Genomic DNA, 21153 nt, shown 5'->3' with positions numbered 1-21153 from the left:
CTAAATCTTTATATTAATAGTATAATACAAACATTTAGGGAGATATTATCTCAAATTTTGGCTTCTTTTATAGATTTTGAAATGCAGTATTTTCTTTATTGTTTCTTTTAATAATTGACTTTTAACTTTGATTTCTTCAGCCTAGGAGTTATTATGATCATGGTGTTGTAAGGAAGAAATTCATTTAAGGTCCCTCAAGTAAAAGGGGATTTAATTATAGGGAATACATGATTCCACCAGAAATATAGGACCAGGAACTGGGGCCTCCTATGACCTCTAAAGTGGGTACTGGTTAGGATTTGGGGTGTCTTTCTGACTTTTCACATAGCTTCTTTCTTTTTTAGAGATGCGCAACTTGCTTTGTTGCCCAAGCTGTAGTGCAGTGGCTATTCACAGGTGGGATCATAGTGCACAACAGCCTTGAACTCCTAGCCTCAAGTGATCCCCCTTGCCTCAGCCTCCTGAGTAGCTGGGACTGTGCACCTGTCTTGCCACATGGTTTCTGGCATTAGCTTGTTTTGTTTTTTCTTTCATCCTATTTATTAATGAAGATGTAGATTATTTTAATATTGTAGCTGGAATAGGCAATATTAATAATGTGATTTGTCAGTTTCCCTCAGCAGCTTCTCCTCTTCTCCCCTTATATTATATATCATAGCAGATGAGGGGGCGGTCTACAAAGTTTGTATTGATCTCTACCATGATTTCTAACCTGTTAGAGCCTCCCCAAATTCTAGTCTGTTTGCAATTTCTATCTCGTTTAAAAGTTGAAGAGCAGTTTCAGGGAAATATTTATTACTTTGTGTTTATTTAAATTTGATAAAGACACAAAGTTGATTTAAAATTCTAGTCTTAATTTATTAGCCTTTCTTTAGAAATCAGATTGTTTATGTATCTTTTTAAAAAACTAATCGTGCCAACATATTTCTCTTAGAGAAATTCCTCTGTGTAGAGCACAACGCTGTTGTAGCTGAGTATTGGCGGGCAGAGATTAGGAGCCTTTGGGAGGCATCAGAGCGGAGTGAAAAAAATCTGCTTGAAAAAAAATTAGACTAAAGATGTCAGAGGCTGGAGAAAAACAGCTGAAATTCGTTCTTGGTAGTATTCATAGCAGGCCACCCTACCCCATGAGGGCTCTGATGACTCTTCCTACTCACCACACCCAGTAACTGGGGGAAGGACCTGAAACTTCGTGGAAGACTAAGTTAAAAAAATAGATATCACTAAGAAGAAATGGAATCCAGCAAAGTTTGCCAGAAAATCATTTTCATGGAATTTTACTTAGCTCCTTCAAGATTATCTTAACAGAAAGTGCTAAATAAAGGAGAGCGTTTTTGCTGTTGTTGTTACTGCCTTTAAGTAGAAATTGATGACCAGAGGGATGAATTGACTTTCCCAGGGTCCCAGGTCTTGATGCATGGGGTTGAACTACAACTGCTGATTGCTGGTCTGAAGTTTTCCGGAGGGCCCTTTGACTCTCAAAGCCTTTATTTTTGGCTGTGTGTCCAGCAGTACATCAGTTTACAGCATTTTGCAATGCAAAGGCTGTCCCATCTCTCCCATTCATATTTCTAAGCCTTTATCTCTCTCTCTCTTTTTGTTTGTATATTTACAACAGCTAATAGAGCCAATTGCATTAGTATCCTTTGCCACATAATGTTACCACTGGAAATAGGTAATATGAGATTTCCCAGAAATTCAATTTTGAGAGTCAGGCTTAGGTAGGGTGACTTGTGCTCTATTTTGTCATTTCTGTAAACAAGTTTTCTTAAAATGAAGAATATCTGAAAATAAGTGTAAGGAGGGAAGTAAAGTAATGAATTCTGAGTTAGTCTGGTCTCCCATTTAGAAAGAATCGGTCATCTTGTATCTGTGTGACTGCCTTTTTTGGTGTTAGTATCCTACAATCAGTTGAAGTATTTATTGAGACTGAGGACTTTGGGAAAGATGCATTACATTTTTTGCCTGGACAAACACTTCCTACAAAGCTATTATGGTCCTTTCTATGCATGAAACCTTGGGTAAACTGTAACTGGTTTGTTATGAGATAGGCCCCAAATTTTCTTCTTTTTCATTTTTGTTGTCCACAGCATAGGGGTAGAATGAATAAAAATCTTCATTTTACATGTGGTAGAAATAAAGCAAGTTGAAATATAATGACCATGGCATTGTGATGTATGTTGCTGGTATGGTTTAGGACTGCACCGTCCAGTGTGGTAGCTACTGGCCCCATGTGGCTTTTAAGCACTTCAAATGTTAGTCCAAACTGAGATGTATTACAAGTGTTAGGATACACACTGGATATCGAAGACTTAGTATGAAAAAATACCTCATTGACACATTTAAAAAGTTGATTAGTTTTAAATCATAAAAATTGATTACATGTTGAAATGATAATACTTTTGATATATTGGGTTAAATAAATATATTTAAATTTAATAAATACATAAATTTATTTATTATTTTATTTTATTTTATTTTTTTGAGACAGAGTCTCACTCTATTGCCTGGGCTAGAGTGCCCTGGCATCAGCCTGGCTCACAGCAACCTCAAACTCCTGGGCTCAAGCAATCCTTCTGCCTCAGCCTCCCAAGTAGTTGGGACTACAGGCATGTGCCACGATGCCCGGCTAATTTTTTCTGTATATTTTTAGTTGTCCAGGTAATTTCTTTCTATTTTTTAGTAGAGACGGGGTCTCGCTCTTGCTCAGGCTGGACTCGAACTCCTGAGCTCAAACGATCCTCCCGCCTTGGCCTCCCAGAGTGCTAGGATTACAGGCGTGAGCCACCGTGCCCGGCCAATAAATACCATAAATTTATTGATGTAGCTACTAGAAAATTTAGAATTACTTATGTGGTTTCTGTTATATTTCTGTTGGCCAGCTCTTATTGAAGGTATAAAATAGATGCTAGGATTACAACTTATTATTCTTTGTACAGAATGAAATATGGAGACATATAGTACACAAAGTATAATTGCAGTACAGCAATTGGTATATTTAAATTTGTTTGTATTTTAGAAACTAGCAAAAATTGTTCCTAACAACTATCTAAAAGCTATACAGAGTTTTAAACAATTGCTTCTGTGTTGTCACTGAGACTTAAAAGTGCAGAAAGAGGAATTATTATGGCTCATTGCCAGCTGTAGGCTCTGCCCTACATTGCCCATTATGCTGATGGGAAGAGCAGGTTGAAGAGGAATCCCAGGTGACTGTGGAGCGTGTAGTACTGAGGAGGAGGGAAAACCCCAAGCTTTAGTGACAGGAAAGTCTCCAGAGGGCAGGTCTCCTGAGGGTATGTTTCTGTTCTTCCTGTTTCTTGGTGGATGGTACACGTGTGTGACTGACCCTAGTATGGTTTACCTCCAAGGTCAGAATCGATGGGAAATCACTAAGTAGGTAGATTCATGAGACAGCAAGGGGTAAAAAGTATTTATTAGGTTTTGTTGAATAAGTAGAAGGCGAGATGTGAAGCAGGAACTGCATAGAACCTTAATTTTTACATCCACAAACAAGTCAGTAAGTTGTGTAGAGGAAGTCTTGTCCTTTAAGATTTATGACCACTCATTTCCTTGTTCTTCAAAGGTCTTTTTCTCATTTGGATACCCAGCCAGGAATTTCAGTCATTTTAGAAATTTGACTGACTGCTATATAAGATGTATGTGATTTTTAGCTTTAATATCTTAAAATACGTTTATTATTATGTTGTCTGTTTCTTAATGTTTGAGTTGAGGTGAAAAATTCATTGAATTTTGGATCACAATTCTGTCTTGATTTTGTAGATTTACTAGTCAGCATCAGAAGTTACATATACAGCATTGTGAAAATCTAATTTTTTGTTTGGTTAATTTGGTGATAATTCTGTAACAAACATTACATTGCATTGGTAGAGCTTAGTTTTGAAAAGGAACATTTTTATTCGTTATAGGTTTCATAGTCATAAAGCAAATGCCTGTTTACATTTGAGCATAATCAGGCAATGAAATAGTTAATAGAAACCAACAGACTGTAGATTACCAAAATTGAGTACAGCAAAATACAATTAACACCATAACTATTTTCTTTTTGGCACCATAACTTGAATGTAATTTTTGTGGGGGGATTGGGTTAGGAATAGTATTAGTTCTAAAAGTGGTATGTGAAAGTGCTCGTTACTCGCCCATGCCAGTTGATAGAATACTGGAAAATGAGCTTTTACAGTATATTTTAGATAAGATAGGATTTTTATGTGCTTGAGGGTGACTATTGGCTTATTTTTTTTTTCTTTCTTCCTTTTAGAATATGGTTTCTAGTTTTAGAGTTTCTGAGCTACAAGTGTTACTAGGCTTTGCTGGACGGAATAAAAGTGGACGCAAGCATGACCTCCTGATGAGGGCGCTGCATTTATTGAAGAGTGGCTGCAGCCCTGCAGTTCAGATTAAAATCCGAGAATTGTATAGACGCCGATATCCACGAACTCTTGAAGGACTTTCTGATTTATCCGCAATCAAATCATCTGTTTTCAATTTGGATGGTAGCTCATCTCCTGTAGAACCTGACCTGGCCGTGGCTGGAATACACTCGTTGCCTTCCACTTCAGTTACACCTCACTCACCGTCCTCTCCTGTTGGTTCTGTGCTGCTTCAAGATACTAAACCTACATTTGAGATGCAGCAGCCATCTCCCCCAATTCCTCCTGTCCATCCTGATGTGCAGTTAAAAAACCTGCCCTTTTATGATGTCCTTGATGTTCTCATCAAGCCCACGAGTTTAGGTAAGTTAGAGAAATCAATTTCTTCTGGACGAGAGAGAAAATAAATTGAGAGACCTTCAACTATTAATGATTTGATGTTAATATTATAAAATTGAGGCATTCCTGCCAAATGTTAAATGTACAGATGAAAAATTGGCCACCATGACTGAAATCTAACATAAAACTGTTATTTTACATCATTTGAGCATTCTTTTATTTCCTTTTTTTGTTGTTGTTGTTGTTGTGGTAAAATACATGTAAACTCTTGATCATTTTAAAGTATACAATACAGTTCAGTGGTATTAAATACATTCGTAATGTTGGCAACCGTCACTACCATCCAGTCTTTAGCTTGTGAAACTGAAACTCTACCACAATAACTTTCCCTTCCCTCTTCCCCCTAGCCCTGGCAACCACCATTGTACTTTCAGTCTCTGTGATTTTGACTGCTCTTAAGCCCCTTTATAAGTGGAGTCATACGGTATTTGTCATTTTGTGACTGGCTTATTTCACTTAACATAATATCCTCAAGGTTCTAACATAATTATAGTTTATGTCAGAATTTCCTTCCTTTTTAAGGTTGAATACAGTTTTATACATTTTTTAAGACAAATAGTTGTCGTCTGCCAAACTCCACTACCCTCCCCCCATCTCATTTTCTGGTGGCAACAACCTTAATTATTTTAGCTATTTCTTCTAATATTTACTTCCATGTTTTTGTGGTATAATATATACCATATTTTGCTTATCCATTGATGGGCACTTGAGTTGCTTCCACATTTTAGTGATCGTGAATAATGCTGCCAAAACCAAGGGTGTACAGATATCTCTTTGAGACCTTGCTTTTTAATTCTTCTGGTTGTATATAGAAGTGTAATTGCTGGATCACATGGTAATTCTATTTTTTTAATATTTTGAGGAGTCAACATACTGTACCATTCTATATTCCCTCCAGCAGTGCCAGGAGTTCCATATTCTATCCTTGCCAACAATTGTTATTTTCTGGGTTTTTTGTTTTTTTTTTTTTTTGAGTAGTATCCATCCTAATGGGTGTAAGGTGGTATTACTGTAGCTTTGATTTGCATTTTCATAATGATTGTGATGTTGAGCATCTTCATGTACTTATTGGCCAGTTGTATATTTCTGGAGAAATGTCTGTCCAAGTCCTTTCCCCATTTTTGAATTGGTTTTTTTTTTTTCCTTGTTGAGATTTAGGAGTTCTCTGTATATTCTAGATATATGCTCTCTGTATATCCCTGATCAGATATATGATTTGCAAATATTTTCTCCCATTCTGTGGGTTGCCTTTTTTACTCAGTTGATAGTGTCTTTCAGTGCACAATTTAAAAAATTTTCATGAAGTCCAATTTGTGTATTTTTGTTGTTGTTGCCCATGCCTTTGGTGTCATATCTAAGAAATCATTGCCAAATGCAATGCTGTGAAGGTTTTACATCATATTTTCCTCTAGGAGTTTCATAGTTCTAGTTCTTACATTTAGGTCTGATCCATTTTGGGTTAATTTTGGTATATGACATTAGATCAGGGTCCCACTTTGTTCTTCTGCATGTAGATATCCAGTTTTCCCATGCCATTTGTTGAAAAGACTGTCTTTCCCCTTTGAATAGTCTTGGTACCTTTGTCAAAAATCATTTGACCATATACGCAAGAGTTTATTTCTGGGCTCGCTGTTTTACTCCATTGGCTACTCCATTGGTCTAGGTGTCAATCTTTGTGCTTGTACTACACTGTTTTGATTACTGTAGCTATGCAATATGTTTTGAAATCAGGAAATGTGCGTTCTTCAGCTTTGTTCTTCTTTTTCAAGTTTGTTGTGGCTATTTAGGGGTTCCTTGAGATTTTATATGAATTTTAGAATGCATTTTTCCATTTCTGAAGAAAGTCATTGGGATTTTGAGAGATTGCATTGAATCTGTAGATTGCTTTGGGTTGTATTGATATCTTAAATCTTCCAATCCATGAACATGGAATGTGTTTCCATTTATTTTTGCCACCTTTAATTTCAGCAGTGTTTTGTAGTTTTCATTGTATGTCTTTCACCTCTTTGGTTAAATTAATTCTGTAATGTTTTATTCTTTTTGATGCTATTGTAAATGGACTTTTCATAATTTCCTTTTCATATTGTTTATTGTTAGTATATAGAAATACAGCTGATTTTTGTGTGTTGACTTTGTATCCTGCTACTTTCTTGAATTCATTTATTCTAGCACTTTTTTAGTGTGGAATACTTAGACTTTACTCCATATAAGATCATATCATTTGTGAACAGAGATAATTTTGCTTCTTCCTTTCCAATTTGTATGACTTTATTTCTTTTTCTTTCCTAATTGTTCTAGGTAGAACTTACTCAAGCCTTCTTAAGGCTTAGAACTCAGATTACTTTTGTGTGAACAGACACAAGTCTTATTGCCCATGATTTCATGTTTTGATACTTTCGTAAAGAGACTTAGTTTCTGTTTAAAGCAGATTTTAAGCTGCTTTCTGAAGAAATAAACCTTTTAATTTTTTTTCTAAAGAGGCACAGGGAGTTTGACACATTTTTTAGCTTTTTGTTTAATACCCATCAACTTCTCAGAAAATTTGAGAAATTTTATCATAGTACTAAAAGTTGATACATGTGACTAACAAATTTTTACTTAGCTTGGTGACTTCTGTGTTGTTATAGCATATGTCTTACTGCCTAAAAATATTATTTACAGAGGTATTTGGATTTCTTGATGAAATAAATTGTTTGGGAAATAGTGTTTCATAGTTAATCTGGAAGATTGTTTTCCTTTCCTGGGAAAACCCTTTTTATGTCAAGTCATTTGGAAACTTTTTAATACATCAGTGTGCTTTTTTCCTGTCTGACATGGTTGTACTGCAGTCCATCTTGGCTGAGTCAGAAGTTGTGAGAGGCAGGGCTAGTTAATGGGGTCAGGATGGCCTGAATGGTGGCAGGCCAAGGTGGCTTTTTAAAAATTTTAAAATTATTTTTTCTCTTTGCTTTATTTACATTTTAGCAAAACTGATGAACCAGGCAAGTGGAGAGATGTACTTTATCACTTCATTACATTCATTCTGAAATAAGGATTCAGTGTTTGTTCATGTTTTATTATTTGTTTGTACAAAGTTCTATGAGTAGAATTATTGGATTAAAGAGTAAGAACATTTTAGACTCTTGATATTGCCAAATTAGTTTCCAAAATAGCTGTGCCAGTTTAAATTCCATAAGCAAGGTGTGAGAACATCTGTTATGTCTCATTACTTCTTTTATTGAGTGCTATTAAAAACAAATCTTTGTGATATTTTAGATGAAAACTTGTATCTTGTTTAAATTTTTTATTTTTAAAATTAATAACAGAAGCAAATATTTTAAATGTTTATTATCCAGTTAACTTTTATGATTTTACTTTCATCTTTAACCTTTTTCTTCAGGTTAATTTATTGAGTTAAAATATTTCTGTAGTTTTTTCCCTGTTTCCTCCTTTATCAAGGGAGAGATTGGAAGAGCCATGGTAGAAAAAATAGACATAAAAAGATCCAAAAATGTCATTCCAGAACCTCTTGGGATTTTGAAACCAATGGTCCTGTGTATCTTTTTATTTTTGAAGGAATTGGTATTATAGCATAGCCCATTTATTGATCTAAAAAGATAATAAGTATATTCTATTTAAGAAAATACACTATTATATAGTTATGCAGTTTGGAATTATTTCTATTCAAAATGGATAAAATTAAAAAAAATTTTGACATAATCCCCTAATCTATAATAAAACAAACAAAAATCTCTATTCTCCTCCATTAAATAGCTATTCTGATGTGCTCTTTTTCTCAATTTTTAAAAAATATAATTTCTTTTAAACATGAAATATTTGGGGAATTTTCTTTTTTAAAAAATTTGTGTAGACCTGGTGTGGTGGCTCATGTGAGCACTCTAGGAAGCCGAGGTGGGAGGATAGCTTGAGCTCAGGAGTTCAAGACCAGCCTGAGCAAGAGTGAGACCCCATCTCTACAAAAAAATAGAAAAATTAGCCCTGCGTGGTGGTATGTGCCTGTAGTCCCAGCTACTCGGGAGGCTGAGGCAGGAGGATTGCTTGAGCCCAGGAGTTTGAGGTTGCTGTGAGCTAGGCTGACACCATGGCGCTCGCCTAGCCAACAGAGTGAGACTCTGTCTCAAAAAAAAAAAAAAAAAAAATAATAATAATAATTTACCTATATCTGTACAAAAGAATATATATAAAGAATTTCAAGGGAATGAACACCTGTGAAGCTACTGCCCAGTTTCAGAAAAGGGAACATTGCCATATCTTTAAAGCCATCTCCTTGCCTTCTCCTGAATTAAATCACCATTCCAAATTTTGTGTTCTCTTTTGCTTGTTTTACCATATATGTATATATATGAAAATAGTTTAGTTGGCTTGCTTTTGAACTTTATGTAATTCTGTATATATTCTTCCTTGACTAGCTCCTTTTTGTTCACTGTTACATGAATTATAAATGTTGATAATGTCTAGCCATTTGGTGTTATGTGAAATACCTTCAAAGTTTTATGATCCTTTCATTCCTTAATTTCTTCATTGCACATGTATGTTGCATGTTGTACATATGCAACATATATGTACAATTTATAGAATTTGCAGTTTAATGTTAGTTTGTATCATGACAGACATATCTTTGCTATGCCTTTTCTTTTTCTGACTTATTCTGGCTTTACCTATCATTTATTGCAACATACATGTGCAATTTGACATAAAGGTGCATGTTGAATATATATGTGTGTGATACAACTATGGAAGCATTCCAGCTTCAAATGTTAAGGTTCATGGTTTATAGGAACTTTTCAGGGTAGGTTGAGTCCAGTCATCCACACAGGGCCTCAAATACTGGCATTTGTCCTGGTGAATTAAGAGGGTCTTGTGCCCGGCTTTGCAGATGTAGGTACCTGCCCCTTTTTTGGCACACTAAGAGTGTATTTGTCTCTGGGGAGGTTTATGTAAATGCAGTTCATCAGAATAAAGCAAGAAACAGTTGTTGGGCAGATAATTTCATTTATCCATCCCTCCATCCTTTTTTGCCATTGTCATGTCTTTACTTCTCCGTAGGTTATAAATCCTGCCTTTCAATGCCATTACTTTTCCTTTAAACAATTATCCTTTTGAGGAAATCACAACAAGAAAAAAACAACATTTTTTTGCTTTGCTACTTATTTACTGTTTGTAGTGATTTTCATTCCAAAAGATCCAATTCGGAATTTGTATCTTTTTAAAATTCCAATAATTTCCTTTTACATTTCTTGTAATGTGTTTCTGATGTGAAAAAATTCTTTTAGCTTCTGTTTATCTGAAAAGTTATTGTTTTACTATTTTTGAAGGGTATGGAATTTTTAGTTGACAGTTTTTTTCTTTCATCACTTTAAAGAAAGCTTCTGTCCTTCATTACTTCTGATGAGACATTGGCCTTTATTTGTATTGTTGTTCCCTTTTATGTAATATATCATTCTCTGGCTGTTTGCAAGATTTTATAGTCATTGGTTTTCAGTGATTAGATTATAATGTGACTAGGTTGTTTTCTTCATGTTATTTTCCTTGGGGTTTGATTTGTAAATCCTTTTTTCCTCTCCATCAAAGTTATACATTATTCTTTCATTATTTCTGCAAGTTTTTTTTTTTTAATGCTCCATTTTTGCTTTCTTCTTTTGGCACTCCATTTGTACTTATATTAGATCTATTGAGGTTTCTGGCTGAAGAGACTCATGCCATTAAGGTTGAAAATGCAGTTTGTTAACTTGTAATCTTAAAATACAGGTTATTACATTTGATAGGGTATCATTGGTGACTTTTAGCCATAGATAAAGTGGAAAGTGGAATCTGTACAAGAAAGGAAAGGTTGAGGAGTGAATAGGAACTGAAGAAGATGGAGAGACTGACTGCTGTATTTAAGTCTTTGTGTTTGGTGCCCCATAATTATGTTAACAACCTGAAGTTTTGTTTCCTGAATATTTAAGCCTTCATCATAAACAGCATCCCTCTCTTTCCTTGTTTTTTAAGCATCCTGAGAAAATATGAACTACTTTATGACCTGATTTCTGGGAGCATAATTGCTGCAAATAAACTGCCTATGCTTAAAAGAGTATTTTACTCAGGGAGTTAATAGTTTTCTGATTTGGTGTGCCTTGCAGTTGTATCCCTCTGACATTGGATATTCAACTGACATGTTTATCTGTATGCGTCAGGAAAACGGGGCAGTTAACACACATCATGGCCATTTTGCCATTTCTTGGGTGGTGTTGCAGTACTTATTAGGAAGCAGAAGACTTGAGGCCTCTGTATTAGCTTTTTTTATTGTTTTAATGGTCACTAGAACATTATTGAATAATTCATCAGTATTAATCTGTTACAGTTCTTTGAAATCATAAGTACATTTCAGGTTTTAATATAAATAAGGATGACTTCGTAGGTAATCTTTTTTTAACTAGTCAGTCTTTTGTATGCAAATAATTATCTTAGTAACTATGAGTAGTTTTGAAATTTAAAATTTTCTCATCTGAATGCTCTGTGTAATCAAATATAGAACACTGAAAACAAAACACAACAAAGAAAGAAGGAAATAAACAAAAAGCACTTAAATCTTGGATAGAGTTCTCCTGGGGAGAGTTTTTGATTTCCTCAGATTTTTATTAGATGGTACTGTAGTTAAGGGTGAACTATAATACTGAAGGATTTTGTTATATTTTGACTTTCTATTATAATTAGTGTTTTAGAATAAACAATGATTCAATGCTTAAAATTAAAGAAACTCCTTTGTAGTGACTTTACTCATGATTCCAAGGTGAATACAGTTCAGTTAGTACTTCTTGATTTTTGGAGTATTTTAACCATAAAATTTCAGAATTTGGCAGATGCTTTATTAGAAGTACCTGGTAATTGCAGGTAGTTATAGCCTTGGATTTATTATTGAAGTGTATTATCTTTTTTTCTCCCCAGTTCAAAGCAGTATTCAACGATTTCAAGAGAAGTTTTTTATTTTTGCTTTGACACCTCAGCAAGTTAGAGAGATATGCATATCCAGGTAAGAGGAATGTTTGTAATATATTTCTCCATGAATGTTGCTATATTCATTTGCTAGGCCTGCTGTAAAGAAATGTCACAGACTGGGTGGCTTAAACAACAGAAATTTTTTTTTTCAAAATTCTGGAAGCTTCTGTGCAAGATCAAGATGTTGGCAGGTTAGGTTTCTCTTGAAGCCTTTCTCTTTGGCTTGCATATCTTCTTGCATAGCCTTTTCTCTGTGACAGAGAATCTCTGGTGTCTTTTCCTCTTCTTTGAAGGACACCAGTGATGTTGGCTTAGGGACCTGCCCTTATGGAGTCATTTTATCTTAATTGTCTTTTTAAAGTCTTTATCTCCAAATGCAGTAACATTGGGGGTTAGCAGTTCAACATATGAATTTTGGGGACACACAATTTAGTCCATGATAGTTGGCTTATTTCTCCTTAAGTAAGGGGAGCATACTTTGACTGAGGTTAGCCAAATATTTAATAAGTGCTGTGTACTAGAAAAAAATTTTAACCTTGGAATAAAACTTTAGAATATCTTTTAAATTACTTTTTGTCACATTGGGTGGGAATTTTAAAAAATCATGAAAAATTTATTCCAGATATAGTAGCATAAAGAATTTGTGGTAACAGCCCAGAGATAGGGTCACTGTAAAGTTTATCATTCCAAACTGAGGCATTTTTGAGAGTAAAAGTGAACAGTATTAATAATTCTAGGATAAGAACATAAATTTGGACTGTTCTAGGCAAAGTGAGCTGTACAGTCAGTCACCCTAACTGGGAGCAGAGTTAGGGGGAGTCACCTTATGTTTTTTGTGTCTTTGAAGTTTGAACTATGTGACTATTAAGTAGTCAAGAAGTATAATGACTAAAATAATAATAATAATTATTATTATTATTTTTCGAGACAGGGTCTCACTCTGTCTCCCTGGGTAGGGTGCAGTGGCATCTTCGTAGCTAGCTGCAACCTCAAACTCCTGGCCTCAAGTGATCCTCCTGCCTCAGCCTCCTGAGTAGCTCGGTCTATAGGCATGCGCCACAACGCCCAGCTAATTTTTCTATTTTTAGTAGAGCCAGAGTCTCACTTTTGCACAGGCTGGTCTTGAACTCCTGAGCTCAAGCAGACCTCCTACCTAGGCCTCCCAGAATGCTAGGATTATAGGCGTGAGCTGCCACACCCAGCTGAAATAATTATTTTCAATTAAAAAATTCAGTCATGTTCTGGAGATACTTGGTTAGTGATGGTTGCACAACAGTGTGAATGTACTTAATGCCACAAAACTGTGCACTTAAAAATGGTTATAATGTTAAATTTTATCTTATATTATTTAACCCTGATATATTTGGAGTCCTCCCTCCAAAAGAAAAAGAAAAGGACCACACACATACACATGTACATAAAAACCCCAACCTTTCAGAGTTGTAGAATCAAATAGTAAAAATCTCCTTCCCAATAAATGGAAGTAAAGGTTTGGTCCCCAGTTACCTAGTGTCAGTAATCACCAACATTTTGACAATCTGTATCTGACCTCCCCCATCCTCCTTTTCCTGAAGTATTGTAGAGCAGATCATAGGCGTTGTATTAATTTCACCCAGAAATATTTTAAGATGCATCTAATTTTTAACATAATCACATTAGAAAACTAATTCCTGGCTACAAACTAATCTCTAGCCCATATTCAAATTTTCTCAGTTGTTTCAGTATTGACACAAGGCCCATGTATTACTTTTGACTTTTACATCTCCCAAGATTTTTTTTTAACTTTATATTTTGAAGTAATTTTGATTTACAGAAAAACAGTAAAAGTAGTACATATATCCTTCACCCAGGTTCCCTTAATAGTAACATCTTGTATAAACATAGTACAGTTATCAAAACCAAGAGATTAACATTGGTACAATACTTTAACCTACAGACTTTATTCAGATTTTACCAATTTTTCTGCTAATGAACATCTTGTTTCTAGATCCAGTCCACATTACTTTTCATTGTTGTGTCTTCCTAGTCTCCTTCAGTCTTAGTTTTCCCTTGTCTTAGTTTCCCAGTTTCTTAGTTTTCCCTTGTCTTTCATTATTTCTGACAATTTTGAAGAGTAGTGGTCGAATGTTTTGTAGATTGTTTGTCAATTTGGTTATGTCTGATGCTTTGTCAGGATTAGATTGAGATTGTACGTTTTTGGCAAGAATACATCAAGCTATATTGCCTGCTCAGTGTATTGAATCAGGCTACATAATATCAATAACATCTTATTTTTGGTGATGTTAACCTTGATCACTTGGCTGATGCTGTCTGCCAGATTTCTGCACTGTACAGTCATTGTTTTTTTCTGTTGTTATTGATAAATATTTTGGGGGAGATACTTTGCGACTGGGCACACAGCATTCTATTTCTCCTCAAACTTTTGCCCATTAATTAAGCATCCATATGTGAATCTTGCCTTCAACAATTTTCAGCAAAAACACTCGTGTTCCAGTGGTGATTTTTTATTGTCCTTATTCTGTTTTACATTGGAGTTATTCTTTTGTAAGGAGGAGCTATCCCTTCTCATTCATTCATTCATTATATTAGTGTGGACTCATGGGTGCTTTATGGGTTATAATCCAATGCTATAGTAATATTTAGTTCTACCTTTTGGCATTGGGAGTTCTTGCAGATTGGCTTCCTTGCCATTTTGATTGTACCCTTCTACTCCACATCCAATTTTGAACACTGTTTACTTACTGTCACCACAAGGTGCTCCAGGCTTCATGTTGTATTTTCTCTGCTCTAACACTGTAATGGATCACTTCTCCAGGAGTTCTGGTTCTTCTCTTAAGACTGTAACACTTCCTACTTTTCAAAAAAAGGTAGCTCATTTGACTCTAGCATATTGCATATTCTGGATTTGGATGATTGCTTCTTGGGGTGTCATCTAATTACTTCTATCTGCCTGGTTCTCAGACTTTGCTACATGTTAGAATCAACTGGGGAGCTTAAAAAATTCAAATATCCAGGTTTCATCCTATACAAATTAAATTAGAATCTCTGAGCATGGAACCCAAACATCAGTGGTTTTTAGAGCTTCTCAGATGTTTCCAGTGTGCAGCAAATTTGTGAACCACTGCTGTGTATCTAGTATAGCTCCTCCTCTTTGTCTAGTAAGGTCTGGACTAGAGATTTGAATACTTTCAGGTTCAGTTTTTTGTTTTTGTTTTTTGTTCTTCCCATTATATCTTTCAGAGTGATCACTGGATTCAGCTCTGTTCTTGCCTTCAGTAGTACTCCTTCCATTGGTACAGCTACATTAAATCATCCTCTTTTTCCCTCACACTGACTTGCCATACTTATTCCCAGTGATTGATCTGTGATTCTCTTCTTGTCACTCTGATGGTATTCATGAATGTACTTAGTTATTTTTATGTTGGCTGCAAAATCACCAACACCTCGCTCTGGACACCCTCTCTGTTTCTATTTTGATGACCTTCAAGCATATCAAACAGCACATTTAATATTGAACTTGACTTCCTTCAAATCTTGTTGTCTTTTGTTCATTCCTTCCCTCAGTGCATAATTATTCACTGTCTACCGTGGTCCAGGCAATATTCTAGGCACCAAGGATGCAAATTTGAAAAGTGAACTGGCTTCAAGGAGATTTTTGCTTGGTATATTTCCTCCTGTATTCCTCATTTCATTAATGGCATTGGGGTCTGTCTGGACAGAATCCTCTTTGTATTAGCCCCCTATTCATTTACCACATCCTATCAGTTGCTACACTTCATTGATCCTTCTGTGTCATTCTCAGTATTTAAAACTTGATGATACAACCCTGACTTTGAGGGAGGTAGTATGGTCTTTATGGTAATACCAACTGTAAAGTGAATTCTGAATTTAGATCTCTATGCCCCTGGGCAAGTGACTAAACCTCAATGAATCTTATTTACCCAGTATGTAAAATTGGAGTAACAGTTACCACCTCAATGAGTGGCTGGGGAGATTGCTTTATGTCATCTTCTCCTTGTCCTGGTGAGTAGCATCACCATCTATCCAACTGCACCATTCCAAAACCTGGGCACCGTCCAGGAAACTCCCCCTCCCTTATCCTACCTTCCCGTATCTAGTCAGTCATTGAGTCCTACCAGTTTTTACGTTTAAATATCACTGAGTGATATATATTAATATGTTTAAATAACTGTCAGGGTCTCATCTTTTGCCTATTCAATTGTAATGGTATCAACTCTTCATCTCCTGGCTGACCATGTAATCCTTCTAAAGCCCACTGAGTTTTTTTCTCTTTTGTGCTTATACATCCTGTAGTGGTACCTCGTGAAGTCCACGCTACATTGCCTGCCAGTTCATTTCAACAACTTGCTCTGCCCATCTTTTTTTTCTTTTTTTTTTTAAATCATTTTATCTCCTATCACTCTTACAGCAACCTATACTCTGGCTAGGCTTTCCTGTTTTATTTCCTAAGTTAACCGTGCTCCTTCACATCTCTGTACCTTCACATATCCTTTCTTTCTACTCTGCTTGGCAAACTTCTTAAGTCATGTTTCAAGGGCCAGTTCAAGTCTTACATGCTCTGTGATGCTTTTCCAGATTTCCCCAAACACAGCCTTTGTCTCTCACTGTGTTGTGTACTCACTTTCTATTAAAGTATCATTGCATCTATTTCACTACTTGCATTTACGAACTTCTGGATGAAGGCAACATCTCTTCCTCATTTTTACAGTGTCAAAACCAATCACAGTGCCTAGCATATAGTAATCGCTTACTTTGTGTCTGGATCAACATGTGAAAGTTCCTAGAATAGTGATTGGCAGAAAATGAATGTCGGAAGGTCATTATTCACAATGTTTGTGAAGACATTTAGCACATTATGTTTCTCTGTTCATGTTAATTTCCCTTACCAGAATAAAGTATTGCTCCTTAGGGGGCTGTTCAAAACTCTTTGTAACATGTTTACATCTATCCGTGTCCATCCTTCTTTCTTTCTTTTTTTTCTTTTTTGAGACAGGGTCTTGCTTTGTTGTCCTGGCTGGAGTGCAGTTGGTGTCGTCATAGCTCACTGCAACCTCAAACTCCTAGGCTCAAGTGATCCTCTTGCCTCAGCCTTCTGAGTAGCTAGTACTACAGGTGTGCACTGCCATGTCCAGCTAATTTTTCTATTTCTTGTGGAGATGGGGATCTCGCTATGTTGCTCAGGCTGGTCTCAAACTCCTGGCATCAAGCAATCCTCCTGTCTCAACCTCCCAAAGTGCTAAGATTACAGGCATGAGCCTTGCCTGGCCCCATTCATCTTCCTAGGCTTATCTCTTATTGTTTCTCTATTTTCAAATTATGTTTCCCATCTTAATAAGATTCTGATATGTATCTGTGGTTGAACCTCACCCTTTCCTCTTGTTGAGAATCACCACACTAGTGGAACTGCCCTTACTAATGTTACTGGTGGGGCCACTAAGCAAAAATAGTTAGAAAACACGGTTTGTAGAGCAGTGGTTCTAATTTGATCACACTAATTGTGTTAACTGTCTTGAACTTTCAGGGCAAAAATAAAATCTCCCCTTTTTCTATAGCATTTATTTTTTATATGTACTGTAGCACTTACCACATTTTATTTTAGTTGTATGTGTCTGTTACCTATTAACATATGAGTCCTTGGAAGCAAATATTGTGTTTTATTTATCTCTAAGGCTCCATTGCCCAGACTGTGAGATATTTCTTGATCTGAATGAGTGGAATGATATAGGTTGCTCAGAAGAGGTCAGTATTGTCTAGGATATTGGGATGTTTTGAATAGACATTTGAGAAGGATGGAGGCTACTAGTGGCAAAGAAGACAGTGAGAACAGAGGAAAACAATAATAGCAGCCACCTGCTGACACTTGTTGAGCACATCTTATATCTAGGTACTTTACCTATATTATTAGCATATTTAATCATAACAACTTGATGAGGTAGGTGTGATAATTTTCTATCTTTAACAAATGTGGAAACAGGCACAGAACGATTAAGTAATTTGCCCAAGTTTGTACAGCTTGGGATTGTAGAGCTCAGGCTGGTCACTACTATGCTTTTACCGCCTTTCAGTGAACATAGAGAATTGGGAATGGTGAGAGGACTGATCCAGTTAGAGCAAGGGTGAGGGCTCAATGTACTTCAGTTTTCTCAAGAAAGGACTACTCTAATGATCAGAAGACAAAGTGTAAGATTTATGACAGTGACTAAGGATGATACTTAAACTGCAGTGTGCATACATGTCACCTGCAATCTTGTTAAAATACAGATTCTAATTGTGTAGGTCTGGGATGGGGTCTCAGATTCTACGTTTCTAACAAGCGCCAAAGGGATAACAATGCTGCCTCACTGTATAGTCTGTTTTGAGGTGCAAGGGTTTGGAAGTTCCCAAAAGATATTTCATATGGGACCGTTAGGTTTTCCTCTAGAAATTACAAGAAGTTGGGTCTTTAACTGGGTACATAATTATGAAGTTGCCATGATAGGAAGATGTTGAGACTCTAGGCACAGGTTCTTTATCCTGATTCTATATTAGAATCACCTGAATAGCTGTAAAAACCTAATGCTCAGGCTGTACTCAAGACCAATAAGACTATCTGGCAAATGGATCTTTATATTTAAAAAAGAAAAAATCTTTAGGTGATTAGAATGCTTAGCCAAGGTTAAGAACTCTAGGCAAATAGATTAATTTATTAAACTCTTTCGGAATGTAGGGTACTTCCTTTTGTGTTAACCAAATTTGTTGTCTGTTAAAATGAATTTTACATTATCGAAATTTCTATGGATTGAAAATAACCTTAAAAATTGCCATAGAGACATGGCTGAAAATTAAGTAAACGGGGGTTTTATCATTCCAGTGTTTTGATTAATGTTTGTGCCTTAAAATTTGATTGTAATCTAGTGTTCATCTTTTAAGGAATAAGAACAAAAATACAAATGATGATTTTTTTTCTGATGAGAGTGTTCCTGTGAATTCTCCTTGTGATTTCTTAACCTATTTTCTTTCTCTTTCCAACAGGGATTTTTTGCCTGGTGGCAGGAGAGACTATACAGTACAAGTTCAGTTGAGGTGACTTTGAAATTTTCTGTTACCCTAATTTTATACTTGTTAACTATGTGCATATAGTTTGAAATTTTAAAACACATAACCATGTTTGAGTATACTATTTAAGAATAATTTTTTTCTTTTATTAATGCAGACTTTGCCTGGCAGAGACAAGTTGCCCTCAAGAAGATAACTATCCAAATAGTCTATGTATAAAAGTAAATGGGAAGCTATTTCCTTTGCCTGTAAGTTGCTGTTTATTCACCATATTTGCATATAAGTTTAATGTAAACAATGACAAGTCCTAGAAGCAGTGACAACTCAGTACTGATGATGAACAGTCCAAGCATCTAGATTAAATAATGTTTTCCCCCAAGGTGATCCATGGCTCTTTAGAGAAATAAATGGCTGATACCAGATCTGGGAGAGATGGAAAATATGAGCCTGGAACATATAAAAAATATATCTATATAAAAAAAGAGATGGGGTCTTATATGTTGCCCAGGTTGGACTCCCTCGAACTCCTGAGTTCAAGTGATCCTCCTGCCTTAGCCTCCTGAGTAGGTTGACACTGCAGGTGCACACCACCATGCCTAGCTAGAGCCTGGAACATCTTGGTCCAGAAAGTAAGGAAGATCTTTGGATCAAACAAATGCTATAGTAGCAGGGCAGGATATGCCCTTGAATATGTAGGACAGCATGTTTTGGTGGATGTCGGGATTAGCTGGGCTTGGCCAGTGGATGATGTGGTGAGAAGCAGAGGATGCTGAGAGCTACTGTCCACAGAGATGAAGAATTCCAAGCTTGGGCCTTGTTGATGCACACACACGGGTTTGAGGGTGTGTGCTGATATTTGATTGACAACCTGTTTAAGCAGTGAAGTACTATCTGGGCTTCAGTACTTGGGGTATATATAGTATAGATGTGTATACAGCCTGTTCTAGCCTGATAGAGTTTCTAGACTCTTTAAATCCTGTTAGTCAGATCTTAAAATAACATTTACATTATTGAACTGGATTATGTATTGGTTTCCACTGAAGCCTGGCATATGTTGCTAAATTGGTACAGTCTGTAGAAGGCCAGCAAAGCCATAATCAAAAAAATAGTACAACATGGCCTGTTTGTCAAGCACTACAAAGTGGGAGGTATATTTGCTATAACTTAAGTGCTGTGAGAACAGTGACTCCACCAGTATGCCAAATTGCTAATCCAACAGAGCAGACACCCTTGCAGCTATTGAGGAGATGGGGAAGCCGTTTAGCATCCCTGCTGAGCATGAGTCTTGGCTCTGGCGTAAGCACATAAGCAATACTGATGAGCAGCTGAGGAAGTCAGACAACACAGCCTAGGACTCTGAGCTCTACCAGAGCCATGTGCTTATAATTGAGCTCCAGGGGAATATAGTCCATGGCCCAGGCTGACCCTTGTCTTGTAGTGGATGTGACTTAGTTGTCAGGAGTCTCATTTGTCTTATACACAGCTTGTGGACTCTTGGAGGCCTGAGAAGTACTTGTTTCACGCATTTTACAGGGCTTGAGCAACACTGCATCACTGACTCTTATTGAAAGATGCCCGTGAGACTGAAATCCATTGAGACAGTGCTGGGGATGACAGGGGAGATCACAGAGGCTGAGTAGTATGGTCAGAGAGGGTTGCTTACATGACCCCATCCATGTTTAAAACCCAGGTGAGACATTTGCCTCTCAGGTTTTTGGCTACCAGCAGTAAGATTCTCAGGAGCTCTTATCTAGATCTGAACTGCGGGGAGAAGCAACCCTACTTGGAGCTGAAGTATGCCAGTGTTGTGGCCAGATGTGTGGCAAAGACAGCCTGGCAAAATCACAGATTATAGAACAACTCTGTGTACACTTTCCGTGGCCTTTTCGTATCCATTTTTCTTTGCCCAGGGTGTGCTAAGATTTTTTTGACCTATGAGTTTCATTGCTGTTTAACCTGTCCCACTATACTTGAAGAAAGACGTAACTATGGAAGCCTTCTTGGTGTCTACAGACCCACCTTGAAAACCTATCCAGTATCATCATGTGACTGTGCTACTGATTGGGACCATGTCTGAAATATGTGAGGTTCTGCCTAAACTCTCTGGCTTGCTATAGAAAATACGTGGCTACAGATGTGTATGCATACACATTCCACAAAACTTCCAAATGGAGTCAGTGTCATGTTTTGGAATATCTTCATGTATGAGGTCCACAGCACCACCATGGGTAGCTTTGAATTTGTCACTCTTCCAGTCTGTTGAGGGAGAGGAAATTAGACAGTTGAGTACTTTCCTCTGGGGCGTTGTTACTCAGTTACTGCTGGTTCCTGT

General features: G+C 36.5%; 1 protein-coding gene across 6 annotated transcripts in view; it reads left to right on the top strand.

Annotated features, from left to right (window-relative positions):
* Positions 1–21153, top strand: part of PIAS2 (protein inhibitor of activated STAT 2) — a 79924-nt gene that overhangs the window by 20834 nt on the left and 37937 nt on the right. For all 6 annotated transcript variants that reach the window (XM_045527274.1, XM_045527271.1, XM_045527270.1 and 3 more), the window contains 4 exons: positions 4277–4751; positions 11715–11799; positions 18798–18848; positions 18979–19069. In XM_045527274.1, the coding sequence (XP_045383230.1) occupies positions 4277–4751; positions 11715–11799; positions 18798–18848; positions 18979–19069 (702 nt within the window). The remainder of the gene's footprint in view (positions 1–4276; positions 4752–11714; positions 11800–18797; positions 18849–18978; positions 19070–21153) is intronic.

This window comes from Lemur catta, chromosome 16 (assembly GCF_020740605.2).
Source record: "Lemur catta isolate mLemCat1 chromosome 16, mLemCat1.pri, whole genome shotgun sequence".
Classification (NCBI taxonomy): Eukaryota; Metazoa; Chordata; class Mammalia; order Primates; family Lemuridae; genus Lemur; species Lemur catta.
Note: the sequence above shows the minus strand (reverse complement) of the source record. Positions and strands in the feature narration are given on the sequence as shown.